At 42.4% G+C, this 23,109-nt stretch overlaps 2 protein-coding genes across 13 annotated transcripts; one reads left to right on the top strand and one right to left on the bottom strand.

Moving 5' to 3' along the window:
* Positions 1 to 2,289: 2,289 nt before the first annotated feature.
* On the bottom strand, positions 2,290 to 20,772 carry Pcmt (Protein-L-isoaspartate (D-aspartate) O-methyltransferase). 12 transcript variants are annotated; one of them, XM_075867527.1, is made up of 11 exons: positions 20,020 to 20,154; positions 19,876 to 19,918; positions 19,719 to 19,762; positions 19,462 to 19,598; positions 18,085 to 18,189; positions 16,053 to 16,173; positions 14,832 to 14,917; positions 13,812 to 13,984; positions 11,658 to 11,807; positions 8,658 to 8,724; positions 2,700 to 2,840 (listed from the first exon to the last, which is right to left on the bottom strand). In XM_075867527.1, the coding sequence occupies exons 2-10, from the start codon at positions 19,884 to 19,886 to the stop codon at positions 8,691 to 8,693; spliced, it is 861 nt and encodes a 286-aa protein (XP_075723642.1). In that variant the 5' UTR covers positions 19,887 to 19,918; positions 20,020 to 20,154; the 3' UTR covers positions 2,700 to 2,840; positions 8,658 to 8,690. The 12 variants fall into 12 exon arrangements, with proteins under 12 accessions (XP_037274165.2, XP_037274167.2, XP_037274168.2 ...); XM_075867526.1 differs by lacking the exons at positions 19,876 to 19,918; positions 20,020 to 20,154 and adding an exon at positions 20,638 to 20,772 and having other exon boundaries at positions 19,719 to 19,850; XM_075867523.1 differs by lacking the exon at positions 19,876 to 19,918 and having other exon boundaries at positions 19,719 to 19,850; positions 20,020 to 20,157.
* On the top strand, positions 20,313 to 21,409 carry Saysd1 (SAYSVFN motif domain containing 1). Its single transcript, XM_037418272.2, has 2 exons — positions 20,313 to 20,576; positions 20,651 to 21,409. Exons 1-2 carry the CDS (start codon positions 20,436 to 20,438, stop codon positions 21,047 to 21,049), a joined length of 540 nt encoding a protein of 179 aa, XP_037274169.2. The 5' UTR covers positions 20,313 to 20,435; the 3' UTR covers positions 21,050 to 21,409.
* The last annotated feature ends 1,700 nt before the right edge of the window (positions 21,410 to 23,109 follow it).

Below are 23,109 nucleotides of genomic sequence, written 5' to 3'. Positions count from 1 at the left end.
TAAGCTGAAGCATCTTTGTAAGCCTCCAGGTTCCTGCTTTACAGGTAAGTACCAGTAAGATGCAGCTGTTATATACCTTCCTCCTGAAGGTTAGTGGCAGATTACCATTCATGATGCGCTGTCACTTCAAAATTAATCAGTCATTTCTTGAAACACTTATATTAAACGGCTTCACACTGGGCATACACTGGCTTTTATATTTAGACAAACGCAGCAGCTGTTCAACTACTGTGGTGTGCTATTGGATCTAACATAATATTTGGAAGCCCAATTCTTTGCAGAGTGTATGGCAAGAGAATCTCAGGCCATCTATAGGCATAGTCTCAAGATAATGCTATAAACAACAATCCAAGCATGTAAAGACAGTATCACCATCAGCAGAGATATGGGCAACACCAATCGTTTATTAAGTGCTCACCAAAGCAACTTGACCTTGACTCAATTCATTCAGTGCACTCTTTGAGGGCATTTACTAAGTTAGTGAGATAACTATAGAAAGCTTTCTAAGCAAACATCAATTAATTTTAAAAAAAGTTGCATAGCAAAATTTACTTGGTTGAAAAGAACAGTTCATCAAGTTCCTGGAGCTCCATCTATTTCTGTTTTCAGACATGTGGTATGTCAGAAGAACTTCAAAAAAAAAATGTTTTTTTTTCACACCCTGAAAAGCATTATATATACAATGACGTACAGCTGCCCATTTTTCTAAACTGAACGCACAAACCTCTACAACCGAGTCTATAAATGGCATATAATGGCGCACAGCGGCGAAATGAATGAGAATACACGCATGCGTGCAGTTAACAGTCCAGTGCAGCGTTTGTCTGCTGGACTGTTATGTGAAACGTACCCAACTCCGCTATCTTTCTCATCCTTGTTTCTATCTTTTTTTTTCTGGCTTGCAGTGACAGATGTTTTTTTGCCACAGGAACGACCTGCATGAACCACAGTAAAAAAAAAATGCGGATACACACAGTAGAATATATGGGAGTATGTCACATCCCATGTATCTCAAGTGAAACTTTTCTTTATAACTTGATGGCAGCATTCTGAAAAAAAAAAATGGCAATAAACAATGCTCCCAAGTGGGTGTGGTGTCCAATTCCTGGAACAACCCAGCAGAAGACAGCAGCACACAGGACAGCTCATCGTGTCATGCACTTATTCTCATTCACTTCACTGCTGTGCTCTGTGGTACAACGCTCACAGAATTAGCAGTTGACGCTTGTGAGAAGAAAAATTGGTGGTTGTACAAAGACACCAAACTGACCATGCCCTTGCAACAGTCGCTTGTTCTTTAGTAAAAGTAAACAAGCCTTGACCCTTGACAGCACTAATAATAGAAAAAATGCATGCAGTTTTTTAAAGCACAATACATAGTAGAGAGTATAAGATCACAAAAAAAAACACAGCTATGATAACATAAACATCTTCCTGCCCACTTGGAGTCACCGGAGAGAACTCGCCCACCTGCATCAATGCCCAACCGATAATGCGAGTGCAACCATTAGAACTGACCCAGTCATTCCACTGGATCCAGAACACTGGACATCGGTGGGTCTCTGGTTTGTCGCCCATATTTCCCATGTTTATTATAGCCACTGCACGTACCAATTTTCACTGGTGAAATAAAGCACTTCGGGAAATTTCGAGCAGTTCTGAATGGCAAATCAGAGACTCAGTGAGCTCTTACATTCATGGACAGCTGTGAAAAACCTTCAAGATGTGATTAAAGAGACAATGGACCCTAATGCTTTATCTGAAATTCTTGATGAATTTTGACGTAACTTGCAAAGTTTATGTACATTCATGTGCCAATTTTGAATATGAAGTTATGTTTTGTGCATATTGCAGTTTCTATAATATGAAATATTTCATGGGCACTGTTAGGAGCAAGACTTTTCCTAAACATAGTCACAGAGCAAATCAGCATATTACAATAATCTGGCATGAAAACTGCATACATTGAATCAAGAATGGATATTCTAAACTTACTGTTATGATATGCTTAACATTCACAAGGGAGTCTATGTCAAGCAGGAATATAGGTACCAAAATTTAAGTATACCATAATACTTGTTCAGAAGGGTTAAGAACACCCATTCTTGTTTTACTGTATACTATTAAAAACTTCATACTGTATTAAAAATTAACTGTATATTACAATTCAGCACATAAATATACATAAACCCTAAAGGTCTCATCAAAATCAAGATGCTTTAAAAAATTTTTTTTGAAGAGTAGTTTACCCCCTGAAATGCTGCATGTTCTGTTGCTCCAAGGTTAGGCCTGACTAACACTTCACACAGTGCAAAAGAAAGGGAAGAAAAAAGGGGAGGGGTAGGGGTGAGCATAGACACACACAGTTGCAGATATAGAGCATTGCCAAAGCTCATTTCAGACACAACACTTTTAAAGGAGGCACAGGAATGACACCAACGACCCCAGCTCCTTTCACATATTCGACGCACCCACCACACCCACACCAATCACCCAGTCACACACTCGCACGACCCAAAAGTTCGTGGGGAATTGCCAGTTCAGCTTTGCAACATCAAGCTGATGCGGCAGGTGTAGAGTCCATAAATAATTTCGCAACAATCAGCACATTTCTGGGACGAGAAAGGATTTAAAAAAAAGGGCTGGAGGTGTCAACTGCGAGAGACTGCCATCTTGCGCAACCTGGAGTGAAAACGCGCCCCCGCTTTGTGCTTGTCTAGGTTGTCGCTTAGGAGAAGGGAACAAGGACTAGGTCTTGTCAGGCTCTGCTTGGCGAGACGACGACTCTTCATGCTTGCTGCGCGCTGCTGCCTTTCTCTTATAATTCATCACGGCGGCCACTGCACGGGGCAAGCAAAGAAATAGTGTCAGATGCTTGGCTCGGCTAAAGACCAGATGCATGTGTGGATGATGGCACAACAAGCAATGGCATGGTTAATAAACAAGCAGCACAGCCATCACTGTCTACCAAGAATGCCTATCAACACCTCGCAGCATTTGGTAAGAGATCTAGTAAAAGGCGCACTTTTATTGCCTTTCACGAACAGATGTGCACGCGCCAACGTCTTTCAGCAATGCTAATTCACTGGCAAATTACTGTCACGGTTAACCAACAAAGCCTGCCAACACGTGACACGCTGCGTATACTAAGTCCTTGTAATACAGCAATGAGTGATCATGATAAGGCACAAGTTCGGGGGAAGATGGCATTTTCCTCGGAAATTCCTTGGAACACGAGGTGTCACTGGAGCCAACCTTTCGACAAGTAGTCTTGTGTTGTCAAAATGTCGCTTGTTAATATGCTGCAAAAAAGCTGCTCATCGAAATGTTAGTCCCCGCAATACCGCACGTTACAAGGATTTTATATGACTTTGATAAGCTCGACAAGGTGAGAGAGACAATCATTTAAAAAATCAACAGACAAAGTGGACTATGAAAGTTTATTAACCCTAACAATGTACTACAGTCATTAACCACATTCAATATTCTCAAGATTTCTTTAGAGATCTCAGGGGTGCCCGTTATTACAAAACACTTACTGAAAAACTAAAATTGCCTACAAAACTTAGCTACAAGCAACCAGGTGGCTGCTTACCTAAGCACCAAGCAATGCAGCAATATACAACTCTGTATGCTGAACTAGATAACTACCAAGAGAAGGAGCACGAGTGCCTCAAATATGCTCAATACGACTAGCTGCATTACAGTTGCTCGGCTATCTAGAAGTCGTGATACCAGACTAATAAAGCATGCTCAGTTACTTTTACACACGCACATGACTACCATTTACCTGCTAGAATGGAGCCACCGGGAATTCATCTCTTACAGCGTGGTGCAGACAACCCTGGACACCAATGCATGAAGAGACAGCTCCCAATGTCATTCGCTCAACAGACACCTTTCACGGGCGACATTTGTTCGACAAAAGATGGCACTGAGCACCTGGCAATCTAGCGAACTTTGGCAAAAGGCTGCGTTGAAAATTCTGCGGCAATTCATTGCATCACAGATGCACGCTCGCTTGTGGCAACTGAGCTGTGCATTTAACGTACTTAGTGTAGGCAAGGCCCTATAATTAGCAGGTAAGTAATTAGAAAGCCACTTGTTTGCCATTCTCTGCATTAATTCTAGCAGATCTATAACTTTAAGAAACAAACAGGATCAAAGCTAGTCCCACAAAACTTACACTAATGTCTTCCAATAGCAAAACTCGCCTAGCACACACGTTCTCAAGCCAGCAGCTTAAGCTATATATGAATGGTTTGTAGCTAGCAGTGATGGAAGTGACTTTTCACTAATTGGAGCGCACTTTGGAGCAGCCATAAGTGTTTTTGGAGCAGGAAAGAATGCTAGTTTAGAGCAGCTATTGCTGTTTTAGGAGCAGATATTAAATTTGCCATAAATTAATGGTGTTTAGAGCATTGTCGAAGCATCTCACAAATATTATTTTTTATTAGGAAATATATTTACCAGACAACAATAAATGTAAATTTTATGAAGCAAACAATGACAGGTTGTCAGAAATGTGCAGTGAAATGAGCTACAATTTGAAATACTACTGTTTGGGGCAGAAATCAAATTAAACTGAAAAGGCTGAGCACCATATTTTAGAAGTGACCACCGTCCCATATAACTAGTATTGCCAAACAAGCAGTAGATAATAGGTATGAGATAAGAGCAATCCTGCTCATTTTCACATTTCACCACACTATTTTATTTGCCATGTCTAGCTGAAAAAAAAATGTAACAGCCAAATGACCTATATTATTAATAGGACCGTTGCACAAATGAGATCGGAGCCGATAATGCTGCACACTAGTAGCACACTCAAATGATAGTACGCAGATTCTTTTCACTTTCTTTATGACTTATGAGGAGTCGGTCAAACAGTAAAAGTTCGTCATTCTCATTCTCTGAGTGTCATTCCGGAGCAGGTTTGTAACAATTACTAACAAAAATTACTGTTTAGAACATCATGGAGCAGCATTTCTCTTTTGAGCAATTGGAGCAGCACTCCCATCACTGAGCTAGCGAAATGCTGTAAACAGTGCGGCACATGACAAAACAAGTGGTGTAACAAGGTCATTTAAAACACTCAAATGTCAACAAGCAGCACAGACAGTGCTAAATATACAAAAAAGCAAAGAAAAACAAAAACAAAAGGGTTTCGGCATATGTGCATGGAAGCAGAGCAGCCAGGTCAGTGCAGTGAAGCTGGGCAGTGAGGAGAGAAAAGTAAACCACACGTGCAATGCACACAAAGGCACATGATACATTGCTCATGCAGGCTAATGCAGCAACGGCTGGAATGTGCAAGCTTTGATGCTGTTTGAGTGGCTTGGCAAAGCGCCGCTCTACGTTTCTAGGAGTACTTATCTAAATAAAGGAAAAGCCCCCCTCGTCGGGTCGGAGAAGGTGCTCAGAGTGCTAATTTTATTAACAGCGCAGGCATGATTGCGGCAGCAAGGCGCGATGCGGAGGATGGGAGAGCAGAAGGGGCCGCGCTTATCCCAGTCTTCGAGGCCGAGGTTGTTGTTGTGGGCGAGTTCGCTCCAACCAACCCGGTTGCTGACGGGTGCCCTTCATTCCTGGGACAGCAAGAGAGCGTGCTCAATGTTTGGATTCCATATGGCTATCGAGAGCAGGTGTTAATGAGTCGTTATAAAACACCGCACTTTTATCGTGTTACCCACAACGAAAATTTCATAACTCCCAAGATCATCACAGTAATCACAAACATTATGACCAGCCTATTTTTACGGTCATTCGAGAAAGAAACCTGCTCTAATCCCCCCCCCCCCCCCTTAAGCACCCCTAATTGCTCCCTCTTCTGTTTGCTGACTTAATCTTATGCCTGCAAAACTTCCTTATCTCATAACCTCGCAACATGCTGTTTACCACTAGCTGATCCACTAAATCCGATAAATTTCATAGAGATTAAAAGCATACTTTTATTGGTCTCAATTACAGACCAATTTCCCTAACCAGTGTTCCTTGTAAAATGTTAGAACATATAATTTACTCCAACCTTGTCTCATTCCTAGAATCAAATTCTTTTTTTACTCCCTATCAGCACGGATTCCGAAAAAGTTACTCATGTGAAACCCAACTTCTTTATTTTACTAATGACATAGCATCGGCTTTAGATCGCGGCTCACTTGTGCATTGCATTTTTCTTGACTTTCAAAAAGCTTTCGATAAAGTACCTCACCAATTACTCCTCCTAAAAATTAGTGCCTTAAACATTGACCCGAACATTCTTCAATGGATTGAATGCTTTCTGACTAATCGCACTCAGTTTGTAACAACTAATGGCTATAGCTCACCTCTTTCTAAAGTAACATCCGGCGTACCCCAAGGTTCCGTATTAGGCCCTTTACTTTTTCTTACATATATTAATGATCTCCCAGACAGCATTAACTCCGCTATAAGGTTATTTGCAGATGATTGTGTAATTTACCGCAAAATAAACAATGAATATGATAACCAATTTCTACAGTCAGACCTTGACACTGTCTCAACCTGGTGCAATAAATGGCTTATGACTCTCAACTCTAACAAATCTAAATGCATGTCAATAACCCGGCGATCTATTTCTCCCCCCTGTACCTACAAAATTAACGCCGTTCCCCTCCAGCATGTCTCTTCATATAAGTACCTCGGCGTTTACATTACCAACAATTTATCTTGGCACACGCATGTTACCTACATCTGTAATAACGCTAACCGAACGCTAGGATACTTACGCCGCAACTTTTCTCGCGCTCCGCTGTCCCTCAAAATTCTATTATACCGATCACTAATTTGCCCAAAGCTTGAGTACGCGTCCGCTATATGGGATCCCGTGCAGCAAAATTTAATTAACGCGTTAGAATCTGTTCAGAACCGCTCAGTTCGGTTCATTTGTTCTAATTATTCCCGTACTGCTAGCATATCAGAAATGAAATCTAACCTTGACCTACCCAATTTAACTGTCCGGAGGAAACTGGCGCGACTGCATTTTTTTCATAAGATATTTTTTCACAATCCATCAATGAAGCGAGACCTCATTTCACAACCGTCATACCACTCATCGCGCATTGATCATCAGCATAAGGTTGCCATTCCGTTTTGCCGCACCAAATTCTTTTCAGCAGCCTTCTTACCGAAAACAGCCGCCGATTGGAACCACCTTCCCTCTTCCGTTGTAACAATAACAGACCCTTTGTTATTCAAGACTGCAATTTCTCAGCAATGCTTGTAACTATAAGCAGTTTCCATTATCTATCTTTGTCTTGTATGTGCTTGAATTCTTATACATTTTTAGTTGACTTATGTTGCCTTCCTGATTTGCGCATCTGACACATGTTTCTTTATTTTGTCTTTTTTTTCTTGTGTGTTATAAATGTTGTACCCACCCCCTCTGTAATGCCCTACGGGCCCTGAGGGTATTCTAATAAATAAATAAACACTTAATAAAGGTATTTCTAGTATACTACAGATATTAAAACAAGAGCTAAACCCTATTTCCCAACCTGTGAGCCTTAATGTTCCAAGATATGGCAGACACACTAAAAAAATGTGGTAAAGCTGGGTGAGCACTAGATTTCATGTACATTAACAGAAGTTTTCCATGAGCACACATTTTTAGTGGGATACAGCCACAATTTATTGAGAAAAATTTGCGTGTCGAACAAACAGCAGCGTACACAAACAGTCACGTTTACGTTTACGTTTACAATCACGTTTACTTTTTAACTGCTGCATGAACTTATTGTCGTAAACTTGCTCAAAGTAAGCCTCTATTGTGCTTTTACAAGTGGACTAAAGTCATAACAGTATGGTCAAAAACCAGTGGGTTAAAAAAGACTTTTCTACACAGACTTTTTAGTGAAAATTTGAAGAAGCAGTCATCATACCACTGCACTTTAGAACAAGCTCAATTTAGTAGATGCTACATAAAATCCTAGAGACCTGACAGGTATTGCTAGCTTGCTTGGTCCAAGCATGTGCACACCCTCTCATTAAAAGAACATTGAAGCAAAACATTAAATCAGTTCAGACAAACAGTTCTTTCAGATTAATTTTGCAACGATAGGTTTATTAGAAAAGAAAATAAAGGTCACAATTTTGTGCTTAAACTTCCAGCTTAAACTTCAGCAAGTGAATGCCAGTATGACATCACAAATTCAAAAAGCTTTTTGCTTAGTTTGGCCCCAATGCTTCAATGAAGTTTTTTTAAGCTTGCTGTGCTACGACTTTGGGCTTCTCAGAACCTAATGTGAATAATTTTTAGCGACAACGATTACATAGGCCCTAGCATATGCCATCAAAATCTACAACGTCACGGCAAGCTGGAGCAGTAGCTTCAAAGCACCACCTGTATTTTGCTTCTGCGAGTTCTCGCACTACTTCTTGTGGTAACAGTTGTGCTTCTTGTATGGTGAAATTGTAGATTACTAAAGAAAGACGAATAATCTCTCTTCGGTGTCCCTTCAACATAATCAGGGTGGATTTCAGGTTGAAGCACGAGGGGAGGGCCAGACACGAAGCTCAGAACCGAATGCTCGAACAATCACGCAGCATCTTCTCCCCTTCTACATTTCACCACGCACGACCAGCATGCAATGGCCACATACTCTCCCGCTTGTCAACGAAGCCTGCGCGCGTTCACGTACACGAGTGCACTGTGGACTGAAAGATGCAACACCTCAGAATACGGTGCTCGTCTCCTGGTCAGGATTGCTGCAGAAAAGGTGAAACAGAGAAAGAAAAAAGAAAAGAAGAGGCACAAAAAAAAAAAAAAACAGAGGTGAGTTTGCCAAGGCCAAATAAAAAGGTGTGAAGCAAGAAGCGTTACAGTTTCACACAAATATTACTACAGGAAAATCTGGGGCTGCGGCATTTTGTACTTCAGCCAGAACAAGCTTGACTTTGCCGTGAATATTATTATTAAGGATGGACAAATAGTCAATTAGAGGTTTGAAGCAGGTAGTTAATTGTTGAAGCTTTGCTAACTGAATAGTTTGAATAGTATGTATGACAACATAAAGAAAAATGACCATCTCCGTCCTAACCAAGCTTACTTGCACATTATTTTAAATAATCGAAACTAGGCACGCCAGAATTTTTTTTTTAGATCGATGTGAAGTAGAAGCAAGTTTGAATAGTAACAAGATTTAAATAGCAATAGGGTGCAAGTTGTAAGCAGTAAAGTATGTAACATTTTAAAATTTGCTATACTTAAAGCCTACAAGCCCATGCAATGTATTTTTAAACTTAAAAATATATTTAATAGTGGTGTAGGTAATATATACATTAAACCTTAGTATATGACTATGAAGCAGTGCAAACTTTCCCTGGACAAGTGGTTTCACAGCATAGCAGGTGCTTATTGCAATGAAATCATCTTTTCAAACCAATTATAGGCTTGCGCAAACGCTTAATTTTAGGTTAGAAGTGAATTTGAAGCTAATTGTTTACCCAGTGCTGTGTGCTAATTCACGCACCGATGGACCTGAATGAAGTTTTAGCATTCCATTTAACCCTGAAATCTTACCACCCAAACCAATTTCAAGCATTGAGAAGAATGAGAGCATTCAAACCGATGTATTGCTGTCAAAATGTCACCCAGGTTTAGCTATATGACAACTAGTTATTCGACTAAAAATTCAATGTTAAAATGTGTAAATCCCAGACACTATGCTCAACAGTTAGAGCTAACTGCGGTTAGCACTGAATTCTGAGCACCTAGAGAAAAAAAAACAGTATGATATAACTCAAGTTCGAACGATATGGAGTGGCAAGTGGAACAATGCACAAAGCTTTTCACCTGAAAGGTATTCCCAAAAAATTTCTGCTATGTTGTCACGAGTAACAGGTTTTTAAATTTCGAAAATTGAGGATTAGCGATGTATAAGTGTCTTACAGGAATGTTAAAAAGTAACCTTTCCACTGTCTATGCCTGCCTTCAATTTTGCACAGTTTGTATGCATGTTGCAGACTTGGTACTTTCATTACTGACTAATACGAGACATGCAATATCTCTGATGACGTGAATAGCGTCAGCCAATGAGAGGAGTCTCAGGCACGGCCTGCCACAATAACCAGAGTTCCTAAATCATACAAGGTGTGAAACTCCTCACAATCTCTACGTATAAAAATCCAGACATGCCGTTAGCCAAAATCGCGGAGGTTTCCGAATTGCAGCGCTACTTGTATGCAGACGAAATAGCTAATAAATGGCATTCTTGTGTGTTGCATTTTGCACAGCAACAACGCTGCATCTTTTTTGAAAAAGCACTGTCACAAAATTATAAAAGCAAGTTAACTTGTGAGATATGTTTACGTGAATGCACAATCTACAAAATATCAATGGCTAAGACAGCCTATAACACATTTAAAGTCAATTTTAAAGTGCATGTCATGCGTTTGCACTATTTAAGTTTCCTTACTGCTGTGTTTTTTAACTGCTGGTTTGCTACATAGCTTTCTGACAGTCCTGGCACAGCTTTCATAGAATCGATCGTTTAAAAACACAATGAAAAATATGTATACCATTATATTCGAATCTAACCCGATAGTTTTTTCAAACTTCTTCGTATCAAACTCCAGGGATGGCTTAGACTTGAGGATATTAAAAAATGCGCTATTTTTCATAGAGAACAGTGGTGCACAACTAGCGCCACCAAGACGGTATTCTAGCAGTTAGTAGCCGAGCCAACACTTGGCTTAAGTACACACAAGAGGCCTCCATTTTGATATTTTTGGTAGTGGAGCAAGACACCCCTTATGACATCAAATCCAGCTTGGTTTTAATGTAAAAACAACAAACAGCCGCCTGCATCACGAGGCTTCGTAGGCTGTCGTGACCTTTGCAAGCGCTCTCTTCTCGGGGTACTTTTTGAGGGAAAGTAAGGGGACATTCTTTATGAACTTGCACAGGAATACAAAGAAAAATAGAAAAAGGCCGATACGCCGTGCATTTTTGGGAAATCACACACATATGTATGCAACATCCCAGAGGGGACTACAGCAGCACCTGGACAGCCTATATTGAAAAGAGTTGTCAATGCAGTGCTCATGTGAATATGGTTTTGTGAGCTCACATAATCATCTATGTTTACAAGAAAACCATTCTGGGTCCTGTTTTCCTGCTTCACTTGGCGCTCCTTGAAACCCAAACTGCGACTAGGCACAATAGAATCGTCTTCACATAATTAACCGTCGCGCACTCAAGCAAAGAAGTTGTCCCACTGTGATTAAGGGGTAGTTAGTTACTCAAAAAAAATAAAAAATGAAACATTTTTGTGTCAGTATTCCCTTATGTGAGCAGGATGTTTACGTTTGAGTCTCTTAATTTGAAGACGATACTGCAGCCATGGAACTCTTCAGCCTTTTTAAGTGCTTCTTCTAATTCTTGCTATGGCAAGTCGCCCAATGGCAACAAAAATGTGCCGCGTTTTCTATGATCCCTCAAAATAGTGTGCAAGTTCGCACTCCTCCACAAATTTGTCCACGGGCATGTCCGTACTTAGGAACAGACTTTTCCAAATGGTATGACTAACGAACTCCCAGACTACATTGCAATAGACGACAATAATGCCGGCTGATTAATTGATTATGGAATGTTCAAATGACACGTTCACTCGAGAAAGCTTTCTTGGCCTAAGACGCACCTGGACTCGCGCCTCGGCTCGCACCTGGACTCGCCTGTCGTACTGTCACTTGTCTCGCACTGTGAAGGCTTTTGCGAAGCCCCTGCCATTTTTGAGGAGATTAGCGTGGGCTCGGTCGTCTGGCGCCGAGCACTGCGTCGTTTGCGCGAACTGAGAAAAAGTCAGCAGAATTTCGCACAGGTTTCGAGCATATTAGTTTCAAAAGAAAAGAGTTGGGCTAGTTGGCTTGTGTTCACATTGGAACAGCGCAGAGACGAATCACAAAGGATGACGTGCATAGGTTGCATGTGCATGTTTTGTTGTTCCTTCTTTCCACTGCTTTTCTGTTTCGTTTGAATAAAGCAACCAGTTGTCAAACAGCGCTAGTGTTGTTTAGTCTCCCTTTAGGATTGGTCTCTGTGCTGTTCCAATTAGAACATATTAGTTTCGCCATAATGAATAGAGACCACCTAATGCAGGTTATGTCTTGACCTAGCCAGAACTTGACCTCCACTCCAGTGATACAAATGTCACATTTTCCGACATCAAATATTTTTTTTACTGAAATAAAAATCGGTGAAGAACTTTTGCGAAACGATATGAAATTGATCTGCGTCATGCTCACACAGGAACACATTTTGGAAAAAAAAACATTTACAGTGAGTGACATAAATTTGATGTATAATGGGTCAATATTACTAGTCACACAGAAGAGTAGTTAACTCTGCTTTCCACAATTCGATAATTTTTTAGCAATAGGCCTCCAAAGGTGTTAAATCTGAATGTTGCAAAATTGATTTTTTTTTCACCTGTAGTGAAATATAAACACTTTCAAAAAATCAGTGCAAATTTTACAAAACCAGGCATGGCTTTGCACATAATTGAGACTTTCAAATGACAAATTTTGTATTTGATTCATCTAGTGTTCTCAAATGCCAGTTATACAAAAGCAAAATGCTATGTTTTGCACTTAGTATAACCTAAGTTCATGAATTGTACACTAGATTGAACTAATTTTTTTTTATTGTCAGGTGCATTGATGGTTTTTTATTGCCTAAGAGATTGTACTTCCAGCCATCATCAATGCCACTTAAGTTCTAAAGAGTGCCAGGCAGTGCCTGACGCCATCTCAAGTCACTCACAAACTGCTTGCTGCCACCACAAGTAGCATTAAGCTTATGCTCCGTGATAATCACTAGCGCTGGTGCAACAGTCACCCTGCCAAGAAGGCCCTTGCTCGATTTCACTCTGAACTCCATAAAAGAACCGAATAGAGATTAAAATTTTGAGGTTATAATCTGTAGCACTCTGAACACTATTCGTTGCTCTGCGGAGTACCATTATGCCATTATTCACCATTCTGCAGGAAAGCAAGGTACCCACTACACGTCTTTAAGACATTATGTGCGCTTCGTTAATGCTGTAGTGCATGACTAAGTAGTTTGAGAGAGCCCTTTGCGAAGCGTAGAAAACTAAATTATGCGGTTGTTACTCATTTTGCATAGTGTGACAGCAGGTGCTATTCTCCTCTTCCACCACATTCACATTATATTACCTCTGCTAACATGGTTCCATGCCCGACATGAAGCCTGTATAGTGTCTTTTAGCTTGAGTTTTAAGCACCGGCATGACTGTAGTAGAATACCGGACTGCGGCGCAGATGACCTGGGTCTGAATCCTGCTCGATCTTTGATACTTTTTTTTTTTCATTATGCACAATAGCTGTTAGTATCGACACCAGAAGTGGCAGCGGACAACTACACCACCAAGGCTGACTGTTGTTGCGAGTTATCTTATAACAGCTCTCACTGTGCAAATCGCAGCGAGACGCGAGACTAATCTGCCTCTATTTCGCATGCGTTTATATTCTCGTGCTTTGCGCATCGTGCAAACACCATCCGCGTTACAGTGCCAGTAAGGCTCATTTATCCTCCTACTTGAGGGGGAGGCACCACGGTTGACACCATGCCAAGGGGCCGAACGGACACCGGTCACCGCGAGTACGAGATGTTGAAGGCTTTTGCCTCAATACGATTGCTATAGGAATGCGTACACGTGCTTTGAGCGAATGCCTGCATGATGGCTGGGCACACGACCGAAGCACCAGACTGACCCAAGTGATGTTTGTGTGAAACGTCACGCGCAGCAGTGAGAAGTGAGGAGCACTGACACCACCTTCCGGGCCACTGAGACTCCTTGTCCGTCAGTGGCACGTAGACGACGCCCATGAGGGAGGTGCGCCGCACTGTGCCGTCCTCCAGTTTGTCCACCTGCTCCAGCGTCTGGCTCGCACCGGCCGGTCCGACGGGGCAGATCAGGCGTCCACCGGGCTTCAGCTGTTCCACCAGCTGCACAACCGATCCATGAACAGCCACACCTCATTACAGTGATGTCTCTAAGCATGGGCGAATATTCAAGCAATTTGAATAATTGAAAGCATTGTGAGCATTCAAATTTGCCTCAAAGCAAATTTAAATTACTTGAAATTTTGAAGTATTCAAAATGAAGAAATAGAAGTGCATTTGACTTCCTGTAAATCCCTTGTAAGAAGGTTTACCAGTACGATATAATGTGAATCCAGGGAAAATATGCGCTGCCAGAAAGATATACATGTAAAGCTGAATCTATTGCCTTTCCCTCAATTAATTACTTTTTAAGTTTAAAAGCTCGTTACACAAGCTCATACATGCCAACTATAGCATATTTTAAAATGTCGCGTATTTTACCACTTATGACTTGAATCCTATTATAGTAGCACTGAAATCTTGCTTCATTCTGACCAAAAAACTGACATTCGCACATGCTTTATTCCAATTCTATATGATATTGTACACATTAGGGTGCGAGAATAATAGTCATTTTCCTTGTAATATATGATATATACTATTAGTATTGGACTAATACAAAAGTATTTCATTCAAAATTATTTGACCAAACAACCATTTGTTTTGAATTCCCTTTGAACCTAAAATTTGCAATTCACCCATTACTACAAGCCATCCTTGACAGAAAAAGAACCCAATTATATCCTCCACACACTAACAATTTACATTAAACACAATTTTCATCACATTACACCATAAAATTATTTAAATTCTGGTGCCTTAAGACTTACAATCGCATTTGGTTTTAGTCAACCTTAATCATGTTAGAAAAGACGAACTTGTAGAATACGCCGTAACACAAAACACTGACCTTTCTTGGCATATCTGGGGCTGCCGCTCCCACGTGGATTGCGTCGTACGGAGCATGCTCAGGATATCCTTCACGACCATCTCCCACTGTAAGGAAAGAGGTCGTTACAGGTGCCAGGAAGCTCCTCACTGGGCAATGGGATTCATTCTTGCTTCATCTGCCTTGGCCATTTGTGCCACTACGTTAAACTACGGTTATGACTAAAAGGACAAGCAATGCATTCTATTAAGTCAATTGTTAGAGTGTAACTTCCCAAGATCCCTATATGATGATGAGGGATGCCGTAGTGAAGGACTACGAAAATTGTCGACCAAGTGAGGTTCTTTGACGTGCACTTAAACTTGATTACAAGGGCCTCTATCATTTTTTTATTCGGTTGAAAATATGGCCGCTGTTGTTGAGATTCGATCCCGCGACCTTCGAGTCAGCAGTCGAGCACCATAACGAGCAGATCACCGTGGCCGATTTCTTTATCAATAACTATCCAATAATGTGCCCCCCCCCCCCAAAAACCAAGATGACAGCTTAACTGATGTGCAGTTTAGGTAAAACTAAAGTGCTGTCACTTTCAGAGATAAAGTTTGAAGAAGAAAAAAAAAAAGACAGGTCACTGTGAAGTTGAACCATTAACATTGATTCTGTACCGTCAGGGCATAAAAAAAACATGCTATACAGAAAAACAAGGAACAGTACAAAGCAGGTGTATGCACTGTGTCGAATAGCTAAGAGCAAAGGCTCCTCAAGGCTGGATCATTTAGAGCGTTGCAGTACAGTACAATATTGAATTACAAGTGGCTAAAAAAGATTACGGAGCACCATTTCCACAAGGGAAAATTTCTGCTCTGTTAAAATACGGGCGATTCGTAATGTAAGGTGTCTCTGAATAGGTCATGACTACTACAAAATAAAGCAAAAAAACATTTTTTTTTCAATAGAGGCAGTGTACCCAGGCTATCTAGAAACCTTCTAGACACGCACTATTGACTGGGCAAGTTGGTGCATGATAAAATGATATTGCTTTAGCGTAGCTCAGTTGAAGAAAAGATGATACACAGTGAAGAAGGGGAAAAAAAACAGACGACAGTGTGAGCGCTAGACACTGTCATGATCTGCTGTACGTCACTGAATAAATGTGAAAAGTACACAACACTAGGGCTCATGTTGGAAAGGATAAGAAAAACACAAACAATGAGTAGTCACAATGAAGAATTGCAAACATACCGATCAGCTTGACCCGCTTAGATTTAAGCAGTTGTGGCTGGTCGCGCTCAATGTTTGCAATGGACTCGTTGACCAGTTCTGGGATGTGATCAATGCCCACAGCCAAGCCAGTCTCGCCAACCTGCCACCAGAAGAATGGTTACTTCAGCAAAAAAGGGGGAAAATGTCGAAGCCCATTACTCTGAAACAATTTATTTTTATTTCAGAAGAGTAAAAATTCAACACAAATGTGCTGGCAACGTGGACGCAAGAATACAAGGCACCCAGATCTGGCAGGCTGATCACATGACACTTGTGGGGGGGGGGGGGGGTGCTATCACCCCTGTAAGGTTGTTTGCGCCTCATGGCACACACCCATCTCGTGAATAGGCCGCATTTAAGTTTAACAGCTGCTGAGCAGTAGGGGGCGCCGTGCTCATGCAGTTTCACCACCTTCATCATTACGATAAGAGTGGTAGTGTCAGCAGTGACGTCCAATGGCGAGGCTAAGAAGGCCGCACAAAAAAGATTGGGGACTCTCTTTGGCATGTGACAGCTGGCGTGGACGATCGTCTCTTGATGGAGGTCCACGGGATGTGGCTACCGCAGGTCATGTCCCATGGGTCCCTCAAGGCGAGTCGAACATCGGCGGCAACGCTTTCGCGTTATCTTGTATTTGTTACGTTGACTGAATTTATTGGAATATTGTATGAGGTTGTTTTTTTGGTGTATCACTAGTGGTGTTTTTTATTCGGCTGGTGATATCGTTTGTGAAAGTAGCTGAGTAAATGTACACGATGTTTGGGTTGCCCGACCCTGTCTGCTGTCTCCGTGTGTTCCAAGAGTGGCGCTAGCATCTTAAGACCCCCCACACACTGTATCGTCATTCAAGGTGGCCTTTGGACGATAGCACAAAAACACGATATTGCACAGCTAAGAAACCAAGCACAAAGTGCAAAGAAAGCCAAGAGAGAAAACTTGGACATCTGCCCCTTGGGCCATTAGAAGGATGAACTCATGAATACAAATACAGCAAAAGCTAGCCAATTTGAACTCGAAGGGGACAATAAAATTGTTATAGTTAAGCAGAGTTCAAATTAGCGGGCGGGCGCTAGAATGAACGGACATCGCACCACACTGCATGGACAGAACCCCAAGAAGCCACCTCTGTACTCATCACGAACTAGGTGCTACTACATATTTGTAGCAGGCGAGTTTGTGAATTAAGTTCATGAAACTTTAACAGCTAACAGAATTAACTGATCAATCAGTGATATGCCAAAAACAAGCACCGACATGCGTTAATGGGAGAAATGAGCCATTATATGAAATATATGCTGCAATTTATGCTCCAAAACACATTAACATGGCATAGTTAATGCAATCAAAATTAAAAGTAAACTGTAATGTGCATTTGCTTGCGCTTCTGTCACGAATCCATAAGCATCGTTTGCAGCTTGCACGAGAGCTGAATTGCAGCGTCCGAATTCTTATCTGCTGAGAAATGCTGCTGTTTTGTTGTTTTGAATCTCTAGTAAATAATGTTTGGTTTGGTTTTGCAACACACTGTGATCACTCAGCCAAATTTTGCAAGGAGCAATGAAAACCAGGGCCTTCCAGTTCAAATTGACTGTTGTGGATACTGACGTGTTCGAACTGTTGGGAGTTATACCCCATAGAAATATGCAGGGCTTTGCCCAGACCAGGGTATTAGTTCAAATTATCAGAGTTCTAATTAATGAGCTTTTACTGTATTAGACACTGTGCTGCCTAAGCAAATGTCAGCACACAGGGTGACAAAAGCAGTTTGCAGACATAATTAAAAGTACTCTGTATCGTGCACTCCTCTTTCAGATCCGAGTAGCTGGTTTGGATTATCAACAGAACTAATGAGTATGGTGACATCTCTACAAAATTTTTATTCACACTAGTTCTCGGGCTGCTATCACAGACATATGCTGAATCTCAAAGGAGAGATGGCCTACCTGTCTACACTATCTTAGCTTTTCTGCACAATCCTTACAAGTGCAACCAATGCCAAATGTCCACTTGCCATGAGCCCCATGCAAGCTGTGAGGTAGCCACTCCCAGAGCCAACATCCAAAGCCCTAGCCCCTTCTTTGAGGTGGTCCTTGAGTGACTCCAAGGCTTGGGCATGCTGGAGAGACAGTATTCATGGCAGACAGTAAAACAACAGTGCATATTAATTCTGGTATGTAAAACACATATTCCAACTGAAGTTAACCCTTCCATCTTAGGTTAATATTGGGCCAATCTTTTGCAAAGAAGCTTGTCGGTTACTTCCTTTTTGCAAACCTTTTTAGTGATTTATTTTTACATTATAGCATTAATGTCAACCATACATTAAGCTTCCATATATCTACTTTCATTAGGTTGCAATTAATGATCACTTTAAAGCTACTTAAAGCTTGCTAACGTAACTTGAAATGAAGTAGAAACCAGGGCAAGTTTTGTGAGCATTGAAGTGGCCCAACTCTGTTGCTAACTTCCACCATTTCATATAGACAGCTAGCAGCTATGCACAATCGCACCAACCTTTCCCAGAAAAATGAACCTTTAGAATATGAAACAGCAGTGAAAATATTCGTGCAAACACATTGACAACCAATAAAATGTAGAATAAAGCTTGATGCAACAAAAAAAAATCAGTAAGTGATGCCAACCACATGAAGTTGAATGGAAATCTATTTTTATATGGCTTCTGTTAAAAAGCAGCAGACAAATGTGAATTTTTATCTGGACAGTCGTACCTTGGAGGCCAATTCGCATTATACAGTAGCTGCTAACACAACAGGGAAATATATTCCCTCTGGAAATCCTGGCATGAAGGTATGTCAGCTGATTTTTCATCTAACACCTAAAGCACTAAATGTTACCTGGTTGGGCTTATGTGATCATCAACGTGATCAAAAAATACATAAAAAATGAGGTGTGAAAAATGAAGTATGGGAAACCATGCAGTATACATACATGTTTATACGTGGTAATTATTTATTGGTGAGTTCTCTTGAGCAAGTAAGCTATATATAGACTCATCATCGATTACTGTAAACTCAGCATTTTGGCCGTTCGAGACACGGCACTCATTAGAAGACTACAAACATACGCAAACATTCCATATTAATAAAGCCAACTAAAGCCTTTGCAGAAAATGCGTTCACCTATCGCATATAAAGCCGCTAATGAACAAGTTTATACCTGCGTCAGAAGCTGAAGCGGCAGTAAGCGCTTTTAATCCTACGACACAACTACGCATGCGAAGACTACCGGCTTTTCGTAGTCTTTTAGGACGTGATGCACAAAAAAAAAAAAAAAAAACTGGGCACGCCCCTTCATCAACACATGCAACGCAGCCGCATGTGCCTTTAGGGTCTGAAGAGTGCATGCTGCTTTTTAAATGAGGCCGTACCATGTGCGGTGCGCTGATTGTGACGGCGTATCCGATCCCCTGCGGTGAATCCATGTAGGGGTTGTGCGGGCAGTAGTTTCCTCTGTCAACGCTACTCATCACGTCTTCAACTTTCTGGGTCCTGATGATTCCATTGCCTGCGGCGAATAGAACCTTGCCGCTAACATTTCGAAGACGCACGACGTTTCGGCTCCACCGAAAGATCAAACACTCAACAGCGCTCGATCTCCCGACCCGGAGCGCTTTGCATTACTTACGCTTCAAGTTGCGCACCAAATCGAGGTTGTTCTTGCCGTGCGACCTCCAAGCCATGACAAACGTAGCAAAGCAACACGTTAGGAAAGCTCCACAGACAGCTCTGAACAGCATCTACTGCCGACAGTTTCCACCTAAAAGAAACGGGCCAACACTTACGAAAACATCATCGGCCTGGCGGATTTTTGAGGAGTCGGGACTCCTGAGCACAAAACAGGACGGGGAGAAAGGCGAGAAAGGAATGTAACGGGGATCGCACGCAATCTAAACGTTAGCGACAAAACGTAAGGCAGAAAAACTTGCCTAGCAGCGCGGCTTCGCACGACGAAAAAGCGCTAGTCGCGCCTCACGTTCCTTCAAAAACGACGCAGGGGGTTCACTCCATGGAACGCGCTACACATCGACATGCGCGGGACATTTTTGGGATCGCGAGAGGCGGCCCCCTGTCCTTTAGATCGCCCTTCGGCGAGTTAAAAAAGCGCAGCTTAAAAACGCGTGAACGATGACCCGAACATTACGAGAAAAACTGCCCGATAAGCGCTTAATAACGCGACGATTTTTCCACGCGGGCGCTGGCAAACTACCGGGTTACGCGAGAAATCCGCGTTTGTTCAGAAAAGGCGGCGAACGGAACACAAATCGGCAACTATGTGACGGCGGCAGCTGCTGTGCAGCCGACATGGCACAGTCGAGCGAGTCAGCAGCATGAAAAAGAGAGAATGGAACGTATGGAGGAAGAACTCGCCAAATTTCGCGCACAGCTCAAGGTGAAACAGGAGGCTGCCAAAGCGCCCGAACAGCCTGACCGCGCGAAATCGGGTTCTCAGAGCGAAAGCAACGACACTGACAGCGATGCCAAGGTGAGGTTACCTGTTCCTGTCGCCGAGCTGTGTTTATAGCTAGCTCGGTCATCTTTCTTACTTTTTGTTTTCAGCCGGCCACGTTGACAAAGCTTCGCAAGAGACGAGAACCCGTACAAACTCCTCCGATGGCCGCGTCACCGCCGTCTTCTCGCATAGTGGTCACCGACGAACCTGTGGTGGACGAGGAGTCCTGCGGTCGCTGGACGAAGCTCGACGTGGCCACTCTGGTGCTCAAGTTGACGCTGTGGTGCCTGCTGATGACGCTGTTTGTGGTGCTCGAATTCGGAGCCGTGTTCTTCGCGATAAGCGTGTTCTACGTGATGTTCACGAACTTCCGCAAGAGGCCCCGGCTGCGTGGCGAGCTCAGCGCCTACTCGGTGTTCAACCCGAACGTCGAGGCGATCGACGGCTCGCTCACGGCGCAGGACTTGGAGAGGCAGTTGACTATGGGCATATTGCCGATGCACTGAGAAACGGCGGCCGCGCAAACAGCAACGAAACGAGCGGATCGCCTTCTCGATGACGTGGCGCGTGTGGCCAACGCCTACGGTTGCAGTCGCGTACACCGTGCAATATCTAGTAGCCGTCCATCCTGCGCAAGCTTCACTCTCTCTTCAGAAAGTGGAAGACTGCATGTAAATGTGACCACTAGTACGCAGATGGTGCTACTTTGCCTTATTTCAAATACTTGACAGAATCCGCGCGTGACGTGACAAGATTTGCAGTGCTATTAACATAAGCAGTGCCATACGAATAAGAAGCGAATACTTAATGTCGCTGGCCTTCTACACTTGTTAAATTGCACTGAATGAAACACGCCCTTTCGTTAACCGGTGTTGACAGCAGAGTACTTGCCCATTTGTCCAGAACAAGCTGGAGGTATACGTCATGAAAAGTACAATGAAGTGTGATGACCAAAACAAAGTACTGCACAAACATGGCCAGTCGGGCGAGTTGGAACCAAGCTGTGCTAGAAGCATTTAGCATAACAAATACAGACCAAGAGAAAATGATAGATCAAGTGCTCTCCGTGCATTTGTTCTTACTGTGCACTGCTATCATGCCAGAAAGAAAGGTTACCTCTTCAGTAAAACAATAGTGCTATTAGTCTTGCATGAACATTGTGAGGCCTTGTGAATACAAAATTTGAAGCGCGATTATGCTTTCTGGGCAGCGAATGCTATCATTCCGCACGCCAAAAACTTTTATTGCCCAGCATTGCCACAGTGACATGTACGCCACAGTCGGCTGTCAAAAAGAACAACCCAACACAGGCTCACCTATATTCATAAACGGTATAGACGTAATTGTTTGGAAAGTATCCAGTAGTATGAAATTCGTTACTGAAGGCAGTCGTGCCGACACGAGCAAAAGTAGGAACCGAAAATCACCAGGCCTGCGTGAAACACGCAGCACAGTCATAGCAAAAGCTGTGAGAGGAGCCCTTCTGGAGCTTGTAGACTCTCTTGGGGGAACTATCACAAGGACACTTGCAAGGTACCCGCCACCATAGAGTTTTCTAAAATTAACTATAGGGGACTCTGGCACTGCAATAGTTAAGCAGCCATGGGAATGATGGGTAATACACGAATTCGCCTAGTCATCATGCTTGCAGGCTTTGAACGCACTGGTGGCTTTGTTTATTCTTGTGTTTTGGTTTTGCTTTGAAAGAAAAAGCAGTCTGTTTTGAACTTCGTGACCAGATTTGAATTGGTCAGCCTAAAAGGTTAAGGTGGTGAAGTGTAATTGCTGAACCTTTGCCGATTGTTGTTTCATGACAAAGCAGCTCTAAGCCACACAAAGCCAAATGCAGCCGATAGTACAAAGATGAGACAAATTTGTGCACTACTCATCATTTGCATGCTGCTTACTGAAGCATCCTGCGTTGCAGCACCCGTAGAAACTAGCACTAGTGTTCCCTCTAGTGTATTTATAGGAAACTCTATGCCCACTACACCGTAAATCATAGTACTTTTCATGAAGCATGAAAAACACCCTCTGTGCCATTTTTCGTCATTCTGTGGAGAACCATGGTATCCACTACACATGTGTAAGGCATTGTATACACTTTGCGCTATGGCTGATGACAAAGAATTACAGCTGAACCCTTTCTAACGAGTTGGAAGCATTCAACAACCGACTCTTTGCGGAATTCGCGTTGCATGACATGTTGCGATTTTGCTCTTCAGCGACGCTATAGTATGTTAACGCGATACTTTGCTTGACATGATGCACATATAGAGTTTTTTTATGAAGGAGTTGCAAGCACCAGCACCACTCTGTGGTAGAAGGCTCGAGTGTCACGCACGGTGCCTGGGTTCGAATCCCACTCGATTCTAAAAATTTGCTTCAAATTTTTTTCTTATTTTGCCTGGTAGCGGTTACGGACACTGGTGTTGGTGGACAGTACGGTGCTAAAAACGGCTGTTGTGATGTCATAACAGCTTTCGCCGTAAAAGACAACATGACTGTCACACAGCAACGTAAAAGGACAATGTAAAGCTTATCTGTGGTGCTGAAGTCAAAGCTT

This window comes from Rhipicephalus microplus, chromosome 6, assembly GCF_043290135.1.
Source record: "Rhipicephalus microplus isolate Deutch F79 chromosome 6, USDA_Rmic, whole genome shotgun sequence".
Taxonomy (NCBI): Eukaryota; Metazoa; Arthropoda; class Arachnida; order Ixodida; family Ixodidae; genus Rhipicephalus; species Rhipicephalus microplus.
Note: the sequence above shows the minus strand (reverse complement) of the source record. Positions and strands in the feature narration are given on the sequence as shown.

Coding starts and splice junctions, on each gene's coding strand:
- Saysd1 (XM_037418272.2), top strand. CDS start 20,436: ATGGAACGTATGGAGGAAGAACTCGCCAAATTTCGCGCACAGCTCAAG. Junction 20,577..20,650: donor ACACTGACAGCGATGCCAAG/GTGAGGTTACCT, acceptor TTTTGTTTTCAG/CCGGCCACGTTGACAAAGCT.
- Pcmt (XM_075867526.1), bottom strand. CDS start 19,830: ATGCTGTTCAGAGCTGTCTGTGGAGCTTTCCTAACGTGTTGCTTTGCT. Junction 19,599..19,718: donor TTTGGTGCGCAACTTGAAGC/GTAAGTAATGCA, acceptor TATTCGCCGCAG/GCAATGGAATCATCAGGACC. Junction 14,918..16,052: donor TAAGCGGGTCAAGCTGATCG/GTATGTTTGCAA, acceptor CTTTCCTTACAG/TGGGAGATGGTCGTGAAGGA.